At 38.2% G+C, this 20,665-nt stretch overlaps 1 protein-coding gene across 1 annotated transcript; it reads right to left on the bottom strand.

The window, feature by feature from the left end:
* Positions 1-198: 198 nt before the first annotated feature.
* On the bottom strand, positions 199-18,633 carry Hk (potassium voltage-gated channel subfamily A regulatory beta subunit hyperkinetic). Its single transcript, XM_036820273.3, is given in 8 exon segments — positions 199-4,997; positions 5,767-5,985; positions 6,400-6,737; positions 7,703-7,830; positions 8,345-8,663; positions 9,979-10,025; positions 10,691-11,890; positions 18,507-18,633. Coding segments are annotated over 7 exon segments (2,610 nt in total). The 5' UTR covers positions 11,155-11,890; positions 18,507-18,633; the 3' UTR covers positions 199-3,902.
* Between the last annotated feature and the right edge of the window lie 2,032 nt (positions 18,634-20,665).

Here is a 20,665-nt window from a genome sequence, read left to right as displayed (position 1 = left end):
CCCGATTGGTAAAGTAATAGAGTGTGGAGGTCCGTTTTTGGGTCACCTTGGTGCCTTATCTCGAAAATGTGTACTATATAGGGAAATTAGGGTACTGCCGAACTTTTAAGATGGACACAAGAAAGAAAAAGTATAAATATGGGTATGTACACATCTCCCCATAGAATGCCCACCAAGAAAATGTAATAAAAACACGCGTTTCTTTGGTTGAAAGATAAGAGTTTGTATTTTTATATAATTTTTCAGTATTTTAGCTGTGTTGCTCTTTGCTGTTCATGTTCTTGTTGTTGTTCGTTATTGTTATAACTTATTTTAATTAGCTTTTCGAAATATTAGTATTAAATGTGGCTTTTAAAAGTGAAATGTAAACAATTTGCCCTCATCGTCGCTGATTCGCATTGGATTTCTTACGCACGTTGATCAAGAGGTTCGTCTGTTATTTATTACTTGGTTTTCTAGTAACTTAGCGAAATAATACGAGCGTTATTGCAGTATTGCTTGTTAATGTACTCTGTATATATTCTTATCTAGGGCTATATGCAAGCGTCTGAATCTGGATTGGGTCTTCCCATCGATTTCTAAGCAACCCTAGGCGACAACCCTGCAATTAATTATCGAAAATCTAAAGTAAAGCTGATTTCGTGTGTGTGGGTGTGCAGTAACGGTTATTGTGTGTTTGTGTGTGTGAACGCTTGGCGTGGACTTAATTTGAAATCAAGTGTTTGTGTAAGCGAGCTCTTCTCTCAGTGTAACGTGTGTGTTTCGAGTTTCGAGTTTCGAGTTTCAAGTGTTTTTGGTTCTTAATGATCCTCCAAAAGGTTTCATCTATGCGAAGTTAACTTACGAAGTTCTCGCGCGTGTATAATATAATTATTTAGTTGTTTAAGTTAATATTAATATTTATTATTGCCAGTTTCGATAAGAAAATAATTTTAAGATATTTTATTATATATACGCTTCCGTTATACCGCTCCTCGTTTAGTTATTGCAATTGTTATAAATATTTCTGGTTTGGTGTAAAGTAAAATTTGTTGACTAGATTTAATCGCTACGTTTCTCTGCTTCTTAATACTTTCCGTTACGTTTTTGCTTTTGCTTTTCTTTGCTGCATTTGCTTTCGTTATCCTTTATTTTATCTCAGTGTATGTGTATCTCTGTGTGTGTGGTTCTGTTTGTGTTTGTGTGTGTTTAACATTAACGGCATGAGTTTGTGTGAGTGTATTGTTGGTTACTTTCAGGCTTAGGCATATAAATTGCTGATTCTCATTCGATTTTACTAGCTACGTGTTAATAATAATCGTAATCATAATAATCGTGACAATAATTGCGATAACAACAGACTAAAAATAATCTCATAATGCAGCTGTGTGTAGGTGCTTTTTCTGTTGGTGTTTTTTCTATGTACATCAATTGGTTAGTTGAACTTTTTTCAGCATTATTTTGAATTATTGCTTTCCGGTTCACACGTTACGGCTGTTTTTTTTGTTATAGGGGGCGTGGCCACAATTGATGATTGGATCTATAGACAGGCGCTGCTTTTTATTGACTAACCGTTTAGCCGGGCTTTATACAAACTTTTTTCTAAAAAAAATATATTTTAAAATCCACGGAAATACCAATGTTAATATTTCCTGACAAGTCTGTACTTCCTATTAACCGTTATGAAAAATTGACATTTCATTCTTAAAGCCTAAATCATAGGAAAAAACAATTTTTGAAAATTATTTAATTTTAGTTAAGTTTCCAATAATATTTCTAAATAAAGCAATATGAGTTTATGCTATAATTGTACGAGCATCATTTTAGTGAGCCTAACATATAATAATATTTTAAAATAATATAATTTGCTTTTTTGTAGATATGTATTTGATTTTTTCAGCAATTTTTCAATTAAAAGGGTTCTTGATTCATATCACAACCTTTAAATAACAAACTTTAAGCTTCACAATGTTTGAAAATTTAAAATATATAAAATAAATATAGAAAAATGGTAAGAATACGAAAGAAAATATATAAAGGCATATACGATTTTTGAAGTACTTTCGAAACCAGGCTTTTGGCTCTCAACTTAAGCAGCGCCCGATCGCCATAATTTAATTCTTCATTTGGTTAGCCGTTGTTGAGGACGGATTAACTACTTACTAAAAAATGCAATTACTCTCATACATATAAGTACTCCCTATATATGTATATATATATTCTGCGAGTGATCTGAAGGAGCCAAACCAATATATATCTTATTTCTCTGCTCGGGACGATTTCTCAAGCAACAGTGCGGGGAATAAGTATGCGAATGGTTGCGTGTATATAATGTATTCCGATCTGGAACTGAAGTTTGAGGAAACCGGCCCCCGACTGGGTTATATCCGATCCGATCTGATCTGATCTGATCAGATCCTGTACTATTATTAGTTATTAAGGCAATCGCATTTGGTTAATTAATTGTAGAGTAGAGTATATAATGCCATTCGATTTGAAAATTGCTATTTAAGGAGCTGTTTTCCAACAGTTTCTCACATTACTTAGGTGATTCTTTTTTTCTGGGGGGCGGTGTGTGTGTGTCTATCTGCGAGATCTCTCGAATGAACTTAGCCTTTAATTACATTAGGTTAGACATAATAATTAATTGTTTACTTTGTTTACGTTTACTTTATATGAAATCACAGTCCGTATGTGAGAAAGACTTTATATATGTGTACTCGATAATGATGATAAAATACATGGTATTCGGGAGGGGGTTCGGTTCGGGAACTCCCCTATATGTATAACCTACATATTGCTATATTGGTGTTTTTGTTTTTTCTTTTTTTTTTTGTTGCTTATATGAAATATGGGATATGGGATATATGGGCCATCGGGACAATGGACTACAATTAATTAATAACAATTTGTTGCTGCTTTGTTTTATTTCATCGCTTTCGTTTTCTTCACATATGTGTGTGTATATCTATATATAGACTGCATATATTTAAAATATAAACTATTTGTTGTTGTTGTTGTTGTTGCTGTTATGAAAGGCATTTGCTTTGTTTTTCGTTTGTTGATTTAAAAAAATTTCGCTTGAATTGTTATTATTTAACTACATAATGCTAGTAATGTCTATATAATAAGATTTGATTTGAATTGTTTCTTTGTTTTTCATTTGAGTTTTTTTCACTTCTATCTTCTTTTATTTAGCTAAAATTTAATTATCCGACGAATTTCCCTTTGCGTTATCGTTTTTCGTAATCTTTAATCGCTAAGCGCTCCCCTCCAGCGCCTCAATCGTAATCGTTAACAATCGTTTAACACTCGTTAAGTCTTCTACTAATCAATTAATCAAAAAAGACGACTTCTTTGCAATCCCCATACAGTTTTGGGTATCCTTTTCGCTTGATATGAACTCTCACAGTAAGATGATATAATGGATCGATCTTGAATCATTTTCTCTTTTGTTTTGGGGCCAGAACGCAGGTTAGTTTTAGAGCTTTTGCCAGGCGATAGTTAACGATAGTACACGATAGTTAGGTTCTAATATTGTCATAAAAGTTGGGGGTTCTTTAAATATAGGTATATATATTAAATTGCTGGGGGAGAGAGAGATACAGAGTTTAAGAGAGATGAAATGTTATGTTTCTGTTCATTACTTGTTGATTTCTTTTTGTTATCTACTAACTTTAGTTCTTTTTGAGGCGCAATTATAGTAACCATATTATAATCATAATGATAATAGATCCACAAAAAAGTTGTTTCTTAATAGCTGCTCTATTATTGGTTTTTTTTTTTTGGTTTGGTTTTCTGTTTTAACTAGATAAAAATTCATAAGCGCCATTTTGTCAGCCTATTTCTGATTCAGATTTGATCAACAGTTTTTTTTTTTGCCATATTTCGCCACTAAGGGTTTCCTGGGTTTCTTTTTTTCCTTAGAAGGCCATGCTGGTTCTTCTGCCCCCCAGACCACCGCCTCCTCCGCCGGGTCCGCCCCTGGTCAGCCCACTGTGGGAGACACTCCTGCCCATTCGGGCCTCACTGCCCTTCCGTTCCCTGGCCTTTCTGAGCAAATCCGATGTGCTGGGCCTTCGGCTGTCCTGGGCAGAGGCTGCTCCTCCCCCTGATCCCCCTGCTCCCCCTCCCCGCCGGCAATTGACTATATCCGAAGTTGAGGATCTCCTGATGGTGGCCCCATCGCTTGAGGGCAACTGGAGGCTGGCAGCTCCGGCTGCCCCTGCTCCACTGTAGGGTGATAGAAAGCTGGGGGAGTGTCCGGGATGGATGACCGATCCCCTGGGCTCCTCGGGATCCACACTCTCCACCCGCAAATAGGGCATCCTGCGCTGCGTCAGATCCACCGCTGGAATCGAGCTGTTCGGCTGGCTTGGCGGAGTTCCCGTGCCCGAATGACTGCGCAATCCGCTGTACAGGGACTTCAGGTGAAAGTCCAGACTCTTGAAGTTCAGCAGGGAGCGGCGTTTCTGGGGCTCATCATTGGAGGGCAGAGCCTGGTCCGGACTGCCAGTGTTATTGTTTTGGTTGTTATTATTCAGGGTGTCGAACTGGAGGTCAGCTGCGATGGGAACCGCTACCGAATCGCTGGTCAGCAAAGCTTGCTGCTGAAGTTGCACATATTGCTGCTGCTGCTGCTGCTGCTGCTGGAGATGTTGCTGCTGCTCCTGCTTGCTTATTGTTGTCGTCATGGTATTGCTACTTAGGCTAGTTTTACTGCTAATCACTTTCAAAAATTTATTATCGTTATCTAAGGACTCCTTTCGTCACTGGATGAGGCAGAATCCCTGCTTGGCAGCATCCTTGGCAGCGTCCACCTCCTCGATGAAGGCCTCATCCTCGTGCTTCGGCGAGTCTGCGCCGCAGGGTCCGCCGCCGCTCAGGCTGAGCGGCCCCTGCGGGCACGCTGATTGTCACCGGAGCGCCAGGGTCGAGATCATCGGCGGCCGCACCGGTTTGTTCTCCAGGATCCGCTCCAGCTCCAGCATGACGCTCGAGGAGAGCCGTGGCAGCAGCTGCAACGGGAGGTCAGGGGTTAGGCAAACTGGGTCTTAAAAAGTGCAAAATATTTTGGCATCAAATAACTGAAGACCCTATAAATTAAGACCCTAAGTCAGTCACCAAACATATTTTTCAAAGGGGTGGTCCAAAAACATTTTCCCCGTGCCAAAATCATATTTAAAATTGTATTTCTTGTCACCTTATTATTTTGGTTGTAACAACTACTGAATTAAGAACAGATTGCAAAGCCAACGATAGATCGCCAAAAATATTTTCTCCTTAGGATGGACCAAAAAAACTTCCTTTAAAAATTACTCATACGACACGTATGCCAAATAATAATTGTTTTATTTTTTTTTGTTGTCAACTTAATGATTTCGTTGCCATAAGTGCTAAATTAGGAAAGCCAAAAACCAATGATTGGTGGAAATATACGAAATTTTAAAATGAAGATTGGATCAGGGGCATCATACGGTACGTATGAGTGATAAACGTACGGTACGTATGAGTGATAAACTTTGAAACCCTTTATCCTTGTTTTGAATATAATATATATATGGTTGCATACTTATGGACAACTAAAATTACATTTAAAATTGATTGGTTTGGCACACCTGGGCATTTTATTCATTCTTAATTAGTAGTTTCTTAGTTAACCTAAGAAAAGTGAATTGAAAGGTTTATTTTCTGGACAGTGCAATGCAGTAAGCATTTCAATGGCGCCCTTTAAATTGTATTTTTCTTTGCTACCTAAGTGATAATAGTATTTTTTAATATATTTACCTGCAACGACTGCAGGCTCTGGTGGAGCTGCTCCGCCGAGGTGGCGCCCAACAACAGACACTGGACAGGCTCGTGCTTCAGCGACCAGGCGATCGACAGCTGGGTGGGGCTGCAGCCCAGCTTCTCGGCGAGGGCGGCAAGGTCACGGAGGCGGTCGCAGTGGCGGCGCCCCTCCTCAATCCGGTCCTTGCCCCAACTGCCCTGCGGCGACAGAGCGGCCTGCAAATATAAGCCATACAATATTAGACCAGAAAAAAGGTACCTGATGAATCTGTATTCATGAAAATGTTTTCCCTTTAAGAAATTAATAGTACCCATTATCTTATAGATTTAATGTCGGTATTAAATGTCCAAAAATCATATTAAATTTATCAATATATTATTATTTAGAGATCAGACATATACAGGTATATTATAACTCCTGTATTTTGGAATGATATATCGATTGACAGTTAAAAAGTGCTATTGATGGTACTATTATATTGTTCAATGGATATTTTAAACTTAATTAATTTTATAAACTCGATTCCTTTAAATACAACATTTAACGATTGCATATTGATATCATATTGATGGTCAAAATACCGTATAAGAAGTACCACTATAATGTTATAAATACTATTTAAAACTCACATTGCGATTGATCTCGTCCTCGGTCCACGAGAAGCTCTTCGTCTTGAAGGATCCCTTGGGCAGGAAGAGCTTGTCGCCGTTCTGGGTGTCGCTCAGGGCCATCGAGAGGGGGCCCCAGGCCATGAGGCCCACGCCGATCTTGTTGTACATCTCCGGCAGGTAGAGCTCGCACTTCTCGCGGCAGAACATGTGGTACTCGGACTGCTCCACGATGGGCGTGATGCAGTTGAACTGGCGGCAGTTGGTGTAGGCCTCCATGATCTCCACCTGGCTCCACCTGGCGGTGCCCCAGTACATTGCCCAGCCCTGCTGTATAACGTAGCTCATGGCGCGCACCACTTCTGGCAGGGAAATGAAACAGAGTTTACAAAATATGCAAAACAATTTCGACTTCTAATGAAAGACTTTGCTATCAAAGTTTTCCAATAGTACGTACTTCAAAGATTTTGTAAAAAATTATTTCAAGTTTAGTAGAATAGGTGTAATTATATACATATATCTTACTTTTAAGCCGTTTTAAAGTCCTAATTTAGTCAAATCGAGACGCATAACAAAAATGCCGCCTGTTATGAGCAGCTAACAACCAAGGCTATCGATCCCTATCACTTTTCGGGAAATTAATTTTTTTTTTTATTTTCGCATTTTTTGTAAGGTGTTGTATCATCTTTTTTTCGAAAAATTTTCAAAAATTAAATTTTTTAGATTTAAATGTCAATCGATTGCAAATTTAATTACGAGCTCAACGAGGTATCACATTCCATATTCTGACCTCATTTCGCAATTTTTCGACCAAAATACCGATATTTTTTTCGCAAAAATAGGGACAATAATTTCTTGGACGAAAAATACGTTATTTTTAATCCGTTTTTAAGCCGTAATTTAGTCAAATCGAGGCGTACAACAAAAAGACCGACTGTTATGAGCATCTAACAACCAAGGCTATCGATCCCTATCACTTTTCGGAAAATTTTTTTTTTTGACGAATTTTCGCATTTTTTGTAAGGGGTTGTATCATCTTTTTTTTCGAAAAATTTACAAAAATTAAATTTTTTCAGATTTAAATGCCAATCGATTGGGAATTTAATTTCGAGCTCAACGAGGTATCACATTCCTTAATCTGACTTCATTTCGCAATTTGTTGACCAAAATACCGATTTTTTTGTGCAAAAATAGGGAGTTTTATTTATTTTATTTAGTCAAATCGAATACTTTAGCTAATTTTGGTAAAATATTCAGATTTCGGCAATTTTATTTATACTTTTATTTATACTTAGTAATCTGCTTATAAGTTCTGAAATCTTACCCTCCATGGGACACATGGGATCCGCCTTGTGAATGATGACGATATCGATGTACTGCAGCTGCAGTCGCTGCAAACTGGCCCTAACACACTCGATGATGTGTTTCCGGGAAAGACCTCGTTCCTCGGACCTGAGAAAAATGCAACAAATCATAAATATTAGTAATATGTTTTTAATACAAGTACAAAAACATTCCTGGGCAAGATATTTATTCAAATGGTAAAAACATTAATTGTCTGAGTTGTTATTTTTATTTTACGTAAACTTTGCAAGATTAAATTAACTTATTATTTGAGAAACCCTAGAATGTGGTGATAAATATCTTAAATTAGATATTTTAAATTATTAACAAACAATTTTAAGAGATTTACCAACTCAAAACTTAATCAATAACATTTGCGAGAAAGCCCAAATACACAATTATTCTTAAAACTGGGCTAGGTATCTTTTATATTATTTCTTAAATAAAACCTAGGGTAGATAGGATTTGTATTATTTATTAGGTAAAATTTTTAAAGATTTGTTTTAAGCCTAAGAGACTTAAAATGTTTAAAGCTTTGCAATAGATTTGATAGAAAATCAATACGAAGGCACTGTTATATCAGAACTGTTATTCTAAGGTGCATTTCGGAACCCGAACTCACTTGGTGCTCCAGTAGACCTTCGTGGTGATGACGTAGGCGGTCCGCTTCCAGCCCGCCCGCTGCAGGATCTTGCCGATCTCGGTCTCCGAGTGGGCCTCCGAGATGTCGAACAGGTTGATCCCGCTCTCGATGGCCAGCTTGAGGATGGCCTCCGCCTGCTCATCGCTCACGCCCGGCGAGAAGACGGGCCAGGTGCCCAGGCCCACGTTGGAGATCCGGAGGCCGCTCTTGCCGAGATTCTTGTACCGCAGCCCCGGCGTCGGCGTGGAGCCGTGCCGCAGCGGCAGCGCCGGATTGGAGCCCAGGCTGATGGAGCGGCCTGCGCGCAGCGGAATGCCCAGGTACACGGTCATCGCGGCGGGGTTGCCAGGATCCAAATAGTCGAGTGGTCGAGTGGTCGAGTGTTCGGGTGCCGGCATGGAAGTGAAACGTTTCGATTTGGGGAAAAATGTGCGTTTCGTTTAGTGAGAAACCTTTTTTCATTCTCTGTTTTTTTTTTTTTTGTGGTAAAGGGGCTTTCAAAGTGCCGGGAACGTGCAAAAACCAACAGCAACGCAACAGCAACAAGAATATGCTAACAACACAAACGCAATGCCACCATAAAAGGCATACTAAATCAGGGTGACGAAGTGCCAATACTCTACACTAATTTTGGAATTGTGTGAGGTGTTTAATGGAAAATGTATTACCTAACTTCAATAAAAAAACGTTCCTTTTTTGGTAATGTAATGGAAAAATAAGTAAATTCTCTTTTACACCAAAAAAACTTTAGTCTTTGTATAAAACTGTCGCCTATAAATAAAGAATAATCTCTTAAAAAAACCATTTAAACCATTTTTATTTTAAATTTAGTATATTAATTTGGGAGATTCTTATTCTTTGTTTTTAAATTTTAAAAAATGTAAGTTATGACCTGGAAAATATTAAATCTTGACCAGAGGGACTTTCAAAATCTGGTTATTCTGGTCTCTTTAAAAATGTGTTTATACCATAATGCTTGTTTCAATTAGCTAATTGAAACCGCCTCGGAGGAGAGTATATTAAAAGAACAAAGAGCGCCGCGTGCAATGAACATGAATAAACAAAAGTGACATTTTTCCGTTGGCTTTTCCTGTCCCCGGTTTTCCCCTTCCTCCATGAAAAGTGCGTGCGTCCGGTGCGTGTTTTTTGTTTTTGTCTTTTTATTATTATTTTTTGTACTTTCTTGGTTGCGTGATTGTGGCAGGTGGTTCGAGTGGGTGGAGTTGTTTTTCCTTACAAAATGAATAAAATAAATTACAGCCCGAATTGCATGTTTTGGCCCTCGTTCGAGGGCCACTACGCCCTCGCCTTAATTCGCTAAACAAAACCCACAATTACCGACAGCTGAACTACGTACATTGATTGTGGAGTGTGCCTTAGTTTAGGGTTCTCTTTGTACAATATACACATATAAAGGGAGGTTTGTATTTCATTTCATTTACTTGAGCTATTTTGAAGCAAGCGATACTTGCTTGTATGTGGTAGCATGCAGAGGCAGGCAATCGAAAACAATCGAAAAAGTCAAAGTCGAGCAGTCGACAGTAAACAACATAAATGATAAGCCTATATGATAGTGAGAAATTTGATACCGAAATCAAGATGACCGCCCGTACCACTGAACTCCTCCATACAGTCGAGTGACGCAATGGGAGCCCGGCACCTGCAATGAAAAATTGGTGATAGATCGGATTAGGGGATATCGTGAACAGATCGTCAAAACCTATTAAAAACCTTAGTTAAACCATTCTTTAAATGTTTTAGTTTTCTTGTATTACAATAGGTTACTATAGTCTTTAGTTTAAAAACATTATTAAATATACAACGTTCATATGTGAGTACTCCATCTCGAAAATATGGTCTTTATATTACGTATACGCCGCATCAGTGCATTTTTAAAGACTACTCAACAAATCGCCAATTTTTTCTGTATAAACGAAAATAACTACGCTCCAAAAGTTTTTTTTAATAATTGAAATGTTTGCCATCTTTCAAGATGGTTGTATACTTCTAGACACCTCTTTCAAGTGGTTTCAAAATCGCTCTCGAGTACCAGTAATTTTGAACCTCGAATTCTTTGACTTATAGACCTGTAAATGGTGACCGGGTTTTAAATGTAGGGTTTTCAAAAGATCATTAGTTAATGGAGATGCTAAGGAAGCTTTACAGGTGTCTAAAAGTGTGCTTGGAAGTAGAAATACTGTGTCTTCCAAAATGGTTGCATACTTTTGGGCACATGCATAAGTGCTTTCGAAACCCCTCTCGAAAAAAACGAACTTGTTTCATGACTTTGGAACCTCGAAACCTCGAAACCTTTGACCTTTATACCTGTAAATGGTGACCGGGTTCGATTCGTCGCTAGTATTGTCCACATTGTTGTTGTTGTTATTGTTGTCGTTGGTCGAGGGAATGACGCCGACGGCGCCGTTACCGATCATCAGCTGCTGTGTCGTGGGTCCCGTTACGAAGTTTAGGTTGGCGGGCAGCGCCATCAGCAGCGGTGGCTGCGGCTGCGCTGGCGGCTGCGCTGGCAGCGATGCCGGCAGAGGCAGCGATGGTACGCCAGCAGAATCGCTGCCTGCGACAGTGGGCATTTCAATGGAAGTGACCGCTGCGTCACCTCTGCCGGCGACCTCTGCCGCAGCAGCACTCTGGTCGTGGCCCAAGAGCAGCGGCGTACTCTCCTGCTGCAGCGTATGTGAATGCGCTGCCGCGACGGCCGGCGACTGCGACTGCGCCGTCGACTGCGCCGCACTGCCGTCGCCGTTTAAATTGCACAATGCCATCGACATTGTTTTTGCTCTATTGTTTATACTTCACTTTTTTTAACAAACTATATTTTATTTAGCCACTGATTGCTTTGCTTTCTATTTTGTTTATTTTTATTTTAATACACTATTGGACGCCATTGTTTATTCTATTTATTTAGCTAGTGTGCTGTGCAGGATTTTATTCATTTATATTTTTTTAGGCATTCGATTTCTATTTTAATTGTTGCTAGATTATTTTATATATGTTTGTTTGCCTCTTTTGCAGTTGAAATTGAATTTTCATTTGACTGTTTGATCTCTATTAAAATGTCTTATATTGACTAAACTGTTTTTCAGCTACTCAAATTTTGTTTAACAATAAAAGTTCTAGTTTTTAAGTTATCTGGCTGTTTGTTTATTATTTTCTAGTTCTAATAGGCTTTATTGGTTTGATATTTTGTTATTTATTCTTTTTTTTATTTCCTTGGGTTTCCCAAAACTTTTACTTTGTTGGTTTTTAATTTCATTAAAATTCCATTGAATGTTTCAGCGTTTATTGATTTATTTACATTGAAAAGTTGTCTTTATTTCGAAGTATTTCATTTTGTTTTTAAGTTCATTATATCAAGTTCTGATGTTCACTTTTTTCATTTGTTGTAGATTTTCTTTTTATATATTACTATTAAGACTGGACTACAAATCACAAGGGATTTTATTTCTAAATAGCATACTTTTAAGGCAAAGTCCAGTCCGATAAATGTTTATTTTCTTGTCGCTGCTGAAGATGATAATGTAAAAAACTTATTCTTATCGCCTAATCTGTTTGCCAAAAAATACAAAAAACTTGATCGAAACTTTTGCCAAAAGTTTTGTCACAATAATTAAGAAGCCGAAACAAGGCAAAAATAAACAACATTTTCTTGGGAGAAAGAGGAAGAAGCTTTTCACCACACTCAAAAAAAGGCGGGCGAGAGAGCTGAGAATGGGAATAATTCGGTCGTAAACTTTACGTCCACTTGGCTGATAAATGGAACCACCTGCCAGCTTATTAACACGATCTTATCTTCCTGATCATCTTAATTTGTATATTCATAGTGGTGTCTCGAAAAGAATAGTTTCGAACTATGAAAAACCTAGAAGTTTTGGTGAAATATAAATTCTCAGGTAGTTGGTATTTTTAGTAGAAATATTACTGATAAAATTAAATAAAATAATATATTTCTTAATTGATATTTAATATCTTATTTAAAAAAAAAAACTTGAACATTAATCAAATATTTCACATTTTGAGAGATTACTTTTGCCTTTACGCAGAAATATCGGAGCACACAAATAGAAAATTTGATGGCTGTTAATTTTAGCACGTCGCCGGTTCGTTTAATCCGCCTCGTGCCAAAAGACAGATACGAATGTATCTATATCCGTAAATGTATCGACGGCGGCTCTTTTTGATTTCCCACTATCGAAGGTTAATTATAGATTAACCTTGACAATGATTCAGAATCGGTCAGACAGCTTTTCCGTCTTCATTAGCGGGATCAATTCGGAAAATGCATTATTTTCCTCTGGGAAAATGCAAGAGGGAGAAGGGCAAAAGGCGAACTGAGAGAGAGAGAGAGAGGGAGGCAGCTTTTCACCACGACCGGTATATTTGACACCACAACAAGAACAAGAACAAGAACAAGTAAAGTGCAAAACCAAGAACAAGGCACAATTTGCACTCGCCCTTCCCCAGCACTTCCTTTCCTTTTCGCAAACTAACTTTTGACGTTTATGCAACGGTTTACACAATAAAACTGACACCTCCACAGGTAGCTTAATTCAGGGCACCAGGGACAGGGGCTTGATTACACTGTCCTACAGGGTTTGAACTTTGGGAAATGCCATCAATATTTATGAGCTTAAATAATAGTCATGTTATAGAAAACATTTTTTATGGGAAAGAAATTTTAGTTTCAAGGGAGATTCTTAGTACGGCACTATCAGAAATTTTTTTGTATTTTACTTTGTTGATAATGACTAAAAGCATAAGTCCGAACAGTTATTAATTATTTTTTTAATTTTTTTTTATTATTACTTTTTGATATTTTTATTGCAGTTGAAATAGCTGTAGGTTTATTTTAGATTTCAGTGGTTATTAGAAAATTGTAATATTTTGTATTTGAACTGTTTTTAATGGTTAGAATTCCATAAAACTACTGAGGCAATGGCAAAAAAAAATATTGTTTTTTTTTGTTAACAAGTAATAGGAATTGTCCTTACGTAACACTATATATCTCCAAAGTTCTTTTTAGTTTTATTTTTTTATGTTTTAGAAGCTTATTAAAAGGGTTATTTTGTTGGTTTCATCTATTTCTATTCTATTTTTACGAAAAATATCTCATTTTGTGCCCTTTCCCAGGTTTTGTTCTTCAAGTATATGTATATTACTTCTATTGCTGTACGGCCTACTTCCCAGGGATCAATGACCAACTTGAAGCTACATCTCGGTGAAAAGTTTCGAGAGGCAGCTGCAAAGTTTTGCATTTCTAGGCCACAATGACAGTTGACTGAGCACATACGAAAATAAATACAGATATCTGTGTACACAAATATCTGAATCTTTGGGTACATGGCCAGAGGTGTCAGTTTTCGAGGGGCTGAAGAGGTGGCTAATCTGCAAATTAAACTTTTAGACAGGTTTCGCACACACACACACGCTCTTCATCCTCGTTATCCTTGTTATCCTTGCTTAGCCAGATTACCCCCCAAGTGGGCGGCAAGTGCCAAAGATTATCGGGCCAGGTCACAAGCACTCTGACCTGATGAGCTAAGTGGGGGTTACTCATCGAGAAAACGGGTATCAAACATCAATTGATTATGTTGATTAATTGATTTACCATGGGTGTGTTATTTAAGCGTGAACTAAGTGAACTATTATTATTGTGATGTCAGATCCATAGGATTATAAGGCTAGTTAGTACTAACCAATTAATTAAATTTAATTTTTCCAAATAATTCAAGCATCAGCAAATTAAATAAAATATTCGACTAATTTAGCAAATATAAAACAAATCAAAGATTTTGTATTTCAAATTTAAGAATTATTAACAAAGTTATTTGAAAATTCCGTCAAAATAAGACCAGATAATTTATAACCCATAAAAAGGAAAAAAAACTATAAAGTGGAGAAATAATGTCTTTTCACACGAGTCTTTTGAGTATCAATCATGAATCATAGTAAATTGTCAAATTCACTTTAGAGAATAGATAAAATATTAAATGTTAAAAATAACTAATAGGAAATTCATTAGCAAACCAAAACACACAAGCCTTTCGTGCATCAATTATAAATAACAGAAAAACGTTAAATTCGAGATTATTACATTGTTCAGCGACTTTGATCTTGGAATAAATGAATACCTAGCTTTGACATTGAAATTGAAATGCATTTTTAATGCCTGAAATCGGCGTGTCGTGCAATCAGTTTGAGCGGGGGATTTTGGTTTTTCCGGCCAAATGGAAACAAGGGAAATGCATTTATTGCCATTTCATCAGCTTGCCATTTGGCCATCACACGTGTGTCAAATCAGTTACCCCCCCTTTTAGTTTTTCCCGATATTTCCCCTTAACCCTTTCGGTTTGATTTCCGCTGACACTTGGCTGTCTGCACTTAAAATCGCATCATTGCCGATTATCTTTTGCCGCTTTCCCTGGCATTTTGTGTTGCGGCGACCTTGACTCGTGCACGAATTGGAAAATGTGTTTTTCCCATTTTCCTTCCTTTTTCTGCTTTTTTTGTTATAGTTTCAGGCGAAGGCCAGGCGTCTGTAAGCTGTTTACAAGCTTATGGCAGCCACAAAAGACAACTGGTTTACAGTGTCAGCCTCTGGTTCCTAATTATGTGAGCCACTGAAAGGGGGTGGGAAAAGCGAGGGGGAAAACCCGCCCCCTTGAGGAAAAGGCATGAGGAAAAATCCAATTTGAGCCACTTGCCTGCTACTTTCTAGCTGCAACATCATCCACGGCAACCTTGAATGCAACTGCAACTGCAACTGCATGTGTGAGTGAGTGTGAGTGTGAGTGTGAGTGGGCTTTTCCTCGCTTTTCCCGGCTTAACTGTGTGCGTGTCCGTGTATCTTTGTATCTGTATCTATGTATCTGTGCGAGGCTCAAAGGACCTGCTGCCATAGGCTGGCAACAACAAATTGCTTTGGTATTCCGCCTTTTTGGCACACAGCACGTAGCCAAAAGTGCAAATAATAAAATAAATACATAATATACACACATGTGCATATAACTTATGCATGTGTGTGTGTGTGTGCTTTCTTTTTTCCCATTTTTTGTTGTTTTTGTTGAGTTTTTTGTAGTGTTTTCTTGTTTTTTGAACAACCGCAGCATGGCGTGACACCAACACCGGTCGATATGCCGCATTCCTCTCCGGCTCGCTCTCCATTTTCCCCCATTTCCCCCACATTTTCTTCTCTCCCTCTCTTTTTCGGCTTTCCCCGGTGACCCCAGAGACAGAGATAGAGATAGAGAGAGGGGAGAGAGCGGGATGGAGAACCGTGACCCACTGACGCGTTGACCGGCCTACGAATATGCGGATATATATGGTTATATATGGTTATGGTTATGGATTCCGAGCCCAGAGAGTCTCGGCATTTTTGGGTTAAAGTGCATAAAGCATTCGCTAATCGATTAGGTGAAGGATGGCTGACTTTCCGGAAACAGGAAGCCGGAAGCAGGATACGGGATACCGAACAACGGATATAGGCCTGCCACAACTCATGTTCGCGAACAATGGGCTTAACTTGAGCGGCACTGACACACAAGAATCAGCTCTAAAATCCTAATTAAACGCCATTTAATAAATGTGTTTTTAAGCTATTAAACTAAATAATAAATACCCTAGAAATCTTTAAAGGTGTTAAGGGTTCAAAATTTCTATTTTATTTATCAAAGAGAACAACAAAGTAAAATCACTGTTTATTCAAATAAACACTGGATAGCGAGATCTTTATATTTACTATAATAAATGTATTTAAATATTTATTAATAGGATTTTTATAAAGCTTTATTTTAAGCACTATTAATTTAAGTAAACTCTGGGTGGCGATATCTTTATCTCAAGTTGGTTTGGGCTGCGACTTAAGCGGCTGCAATTCAATTAATAAACGCCGCAATCAATTTTAAACCTTACCCCAACTCATGAACATATATGTATATATATCTTCCCCAATGGATTTCCTAAATCCCAGCCCACACTGGCTTATGCAACTGCCCATTTTCCATTCTCCACATCCCATATTTTATATCAGCGGGCAGATCGGGTGACACGTGGCATGTCATATTGGAATTACATTTCTCACACGAATCCAAAGTCAAAGTCCCGCTCGGGGATTCCCCTTCCTTCGCCAAAATCTTGGCTGCATTATATTCCCATCAGGGCCAGGGGGGCGGAGTCGAGTCGAGTTCAGTTGATTTGAATCAACAAGGTTAGACCCAAACTCAGGGGCAAGGCAAGGATACGGCCTATGAACACCACTCATTGCCCCACAGTTCTACTTCTGCAATTCGAAACAACTACTTATTATAATTTTTTAAAATTAAAAACATTCAAACATTTTCTTAACTGAATGCTATATCTTACGATTCTGTCTTATAGATCTTTGAAGTTAAAGATTTTCCTTGACTGAAGCCATTTAGATACTCTTGAAAACCTCAAATGGATTTGCTTGTACTTCTTAGCAGAAGTACTACTCCTAAACTATATTGTAAACTATTTCAACTAATTCAGTAAAGCCTTTTAAAAAGCTTTCATTTAAAATAATACTACAAAAATTTTAGAGATCTACTTTTAAATATAACATAGCCCCAACTGTAAAAAAATATATACAATATATTCGGTTTTAACATTCTGAAAGACATTATATGAAATAATCTGTTACAAAAATAGTTAAGATGTTCAAAAATTAGTAAAATATTGGACTGAGAATGTAAGGTCTATAGAAGTCCTACTGTAACTGTTTTCAGATTTTGTTGTGGTTAGGCGGTCTTATCGATAGAAGCCCGAGCCACCGCACTCACACTGCCGCAAAAAATCAGGAGCAGTGGCGTGACTGGATAATTACTTACTAAACACAATTTTTTCCTGTTGCTGTTTGTGCCACCGAATCGAATGCAATTCACACGACATTAAAGTCCGGCACGCGGAACTATTGAACCATTTTTTGTGATTGTGTTTAATTCGGTCTATGATTTCTTTCTCCAGAATTTCTGTGCGCTTTCCCCGCTGCTCGTGTTTTTTTTCCGCCTGTGAGTGTGAGTGAGTTTTTCCTCAAAGAAAGGCAGCCAGAAAATTAGAGCGTTGACACACATACATACATATATATGTACGAATCGCAATCGGCCGAAAACACACTTGGGAAATGGGAAATGCTTTGGCACAGATGTTGGCCTGCCTTTTGTTTATAACGGTATCCTCTGCAGGGCCTCTGTGTCTGTGTGTGTGGGCCAAGTGGAGGGAACTAACCCAAATCTGCCTACAATGCAGATATGCCCTCGAAATATCCACTAGATATCTGAATATATAACGTGTATTCACTGGCCAAGGGTTTATAATTTTTGTGTTCTTTTTTGGTCATTAAATGTAGGGAATAAATGATGGTATAAGCAGACACTTTGAGTCACATAAAAAAATATATGTTCATTTTTGACAAGAAAGTACTCTTTGTAAAAAAATATCCAGCCTACTATTTATAGGTTCTGCACTTACAACTTTACATTTGAAACTATTACTTTTAAACTCTTTTACAAATGAGAGTTTCAAAAGCACTTTTTAATATAGAAATGCACAAAATAAGCGTGCATAGTAACTAATTTTGCTGTTTTGTTCACACAAAATCAAAATAAACTATGTGCTGGGAATTATTAGGCTTACGCGCACAAAACACTTTAATTTAACAACAGGAATCCAGAAAGCGCACTTGAAGTTTGACAGTTAAAAATGAGTGCTCCTTAACCGGAAGTTGGGTCCACGTTGCGTATGCGTTATGTGTGCATCAACAATATGGCTGCCGTATGTAACGGCAATGTTTACACAGGCCAGCACATGTAACGGTACTGCTAACGGCGAACGCAACAAAATAGTTGATACGACCTTCTTACCACCCACTCCGCCCCCTGGCCACCCACTTTGCAACCACCTCCTTTGACAGCCAAGATTTATAAGCATATTTATGTGCCGCAGCACATTCGCATTGCGAATACGTATTTTTGTATTTTTTGGCACTAAACAAATAAGCTAAACAACAACAAAAAAATGTAAGAAAAACAGAAGGCAATTTTCGCACAGTTGGATCTTATTTTCTTTGTTTTTTTTTTTGCCTCTTTGTTTTGTTTTCTCGCTTTACAATTATTTATAAATTGTTATTAAATAATCTCGCCCAAAAAGTCGCCGCCAACGGAACGCGCGCGACGCGAACCGAAGCGTCTGACACGCGAAACACGTAACACCGCAATGAAGACCAGAAGTTCCATCGCTCACTCGCTCATTCGCTCAGTTGTTCATTCGCCCATTCGCTCACTTGCTCACTTTCTCAATCGCCGAGCAGCATGCACGGACTTTTTTCGGCCTCGCTGCCGAAATCGGAAAATGCAAACTGGCAAAACAGGCGAAAGAGCCAGCCGAAAGCCAAATGGCAAAACAGTGGCAAACTTTTCAGTCAGTGTTGGGTAAGTGGGCTATTTTTTAGGATCATAAAACTTTGGGATCTCGAAAATATTTAAAATCGAGTTAGAGACTTTCAAATTATGGTCTACAATTTTATGCCTATATAAGATGCTTACAAAAAATATGTAAAATATGGCAGGCAGCCGAAACTTTTCAGCCAGTGTTGGATAAGTATGCTATTTCTTGGGGCATCTGGTTTTAAGAGATCTGAATCTCAAAAATATTGAAAATAGATTTTAAGGACTTATGAATTATTGTTTCAAGTATTATGCACCTTACATAGTTCCTTACTTTTTTACGAAAAATATTATAATCTTCTAAATTTCAAAATGCAAAGAATACTTTACAGCTAGTGTTGGTTTTAAAAGACCATACTAAAAAAATAAAATAATGTTAGAACAGGCTCCATTTTGATACATACATTTGCAAATATTTGCAAAGCATATATAGTAAAAATTCCCAAATAAGTTATATCTTTCGTATTGGAATACTATTAGATTATAGCCTTTACAGGTAAATTATATCAACAATAAATATGTTATAATCAAATAGTTGGCGAGTTTTGCCCAGGAAAAGCTGGCAGCTCAGATGGCAAAGGAAAATCGGCGAAAGAGACGGAGAGAAAAGTGCCTCGTAGGCGAAAGAGTGAAACGAAAATGACGGGGAGGTGGGCGAAAGGGTGGGTGGTGAAGGACGTAGGGCGGTGGGTGGTGGGCGGGCGACAGTTACGACAAATGCACGTGTTATTTGCAAACCGAAGGAAACAGCAGAGAAACAACAAAACGAAAATAAAACATGAGCATACTGCAAGGCTTGCAGGTCGAACATTGAATACCCTACAAAGATCAATAAATTAAATATTATATTTAAATTATTTATTGTTATTACTTGATGTTTATTTAATATTGAGAAAGGTTATTAAGACCTACGAAAATGTATGAGATCATTTTAAATGAAATATACCCAAGAGAAATGTAAGAGTATCTGTATCTTTAAGTCTGTTTTATTGAAAGCCATGTTTCTATTAATTATTAGGGCGATTCATTGCTTGTGTTTTAATTTTTAAAGACGTTTGGCAAGAGAGAATGGGGAAAAGGCGAGAGAGAGACAGAGAGAGGGAGAGCCAGCGCGCGCAATTTTCGAGCATCTGAGCTTTTTTCGCCTGCTCTCTGTTTTTGTGGTGAATTTTGGCCCAAACGCACGTGTCCCAGTTCAAAAAGCCGCCCGCCTCTCTTTCTTTTTTGTATCCTTCCTCTCTCTCTCTCTTTCACTTGCTTCTTTTCTGCACTCCTCCTGCTTCTTCTGCCTTCCCCCTGCTTCTCTATCTCTTTCGTACTCCTCCCAAAAGTATTCTTCTTTTGCGGTTGCAAATTGGCCCGGCATGTTTCTTTATTCTCCATGTGGGAGTGGAAAATACCAAGTGTGTGTTAGTCAGTGTGTCTCTGAGTGTGGGTGTCTGTTTTAGAGTGTGTGTTGGCTCCTGTGTGTGTGTGTGTGTGTGCCCTGCAGTGCCCCTGTGTGAGTGTAGTACTAGAGATGGATGGAAGTGCGTGTTTTTTACGAGATTGCCTTTTCGGCTTATGCTCTGGGGCCTACATGGCCTTTCCTTCTGGTAAAATGGGTAAAATGGGTAAAATGCATGTGTGTATGCTGCACACACGTGCACATATCGCTGACACATAAATACCCTATAAGTACTCATCTTTAAAGTTTCTCGGCACAACACAGACTCCGGAGAGTTCCTGGCTGCCCTCTTAAGTAGGCAATATAAATTTACTTTGAGTGCAGCCAAAATCGTGGCCTGAATTATACATAGAAGTTATAAAGCCCGAAAGCCAA

The sequence above is a fragment of the Drosophila suzukii genome, chromosome X (genome assembly GCF_043229965.1).
Source record: "Drosophila suzukii chromosome X, CBGP_Dsuzu_IsoJpt1.0, whole genome shotgun sequence".
NCBI lineage: Eukaryota > Metazoa > Arthropoda > Insecta > Diptera > Drosophilidae > Drosophila > Drosophila suzukii.
This window is presented reverse-complemented; position numbering and strand designations above follow the sequence as displayed.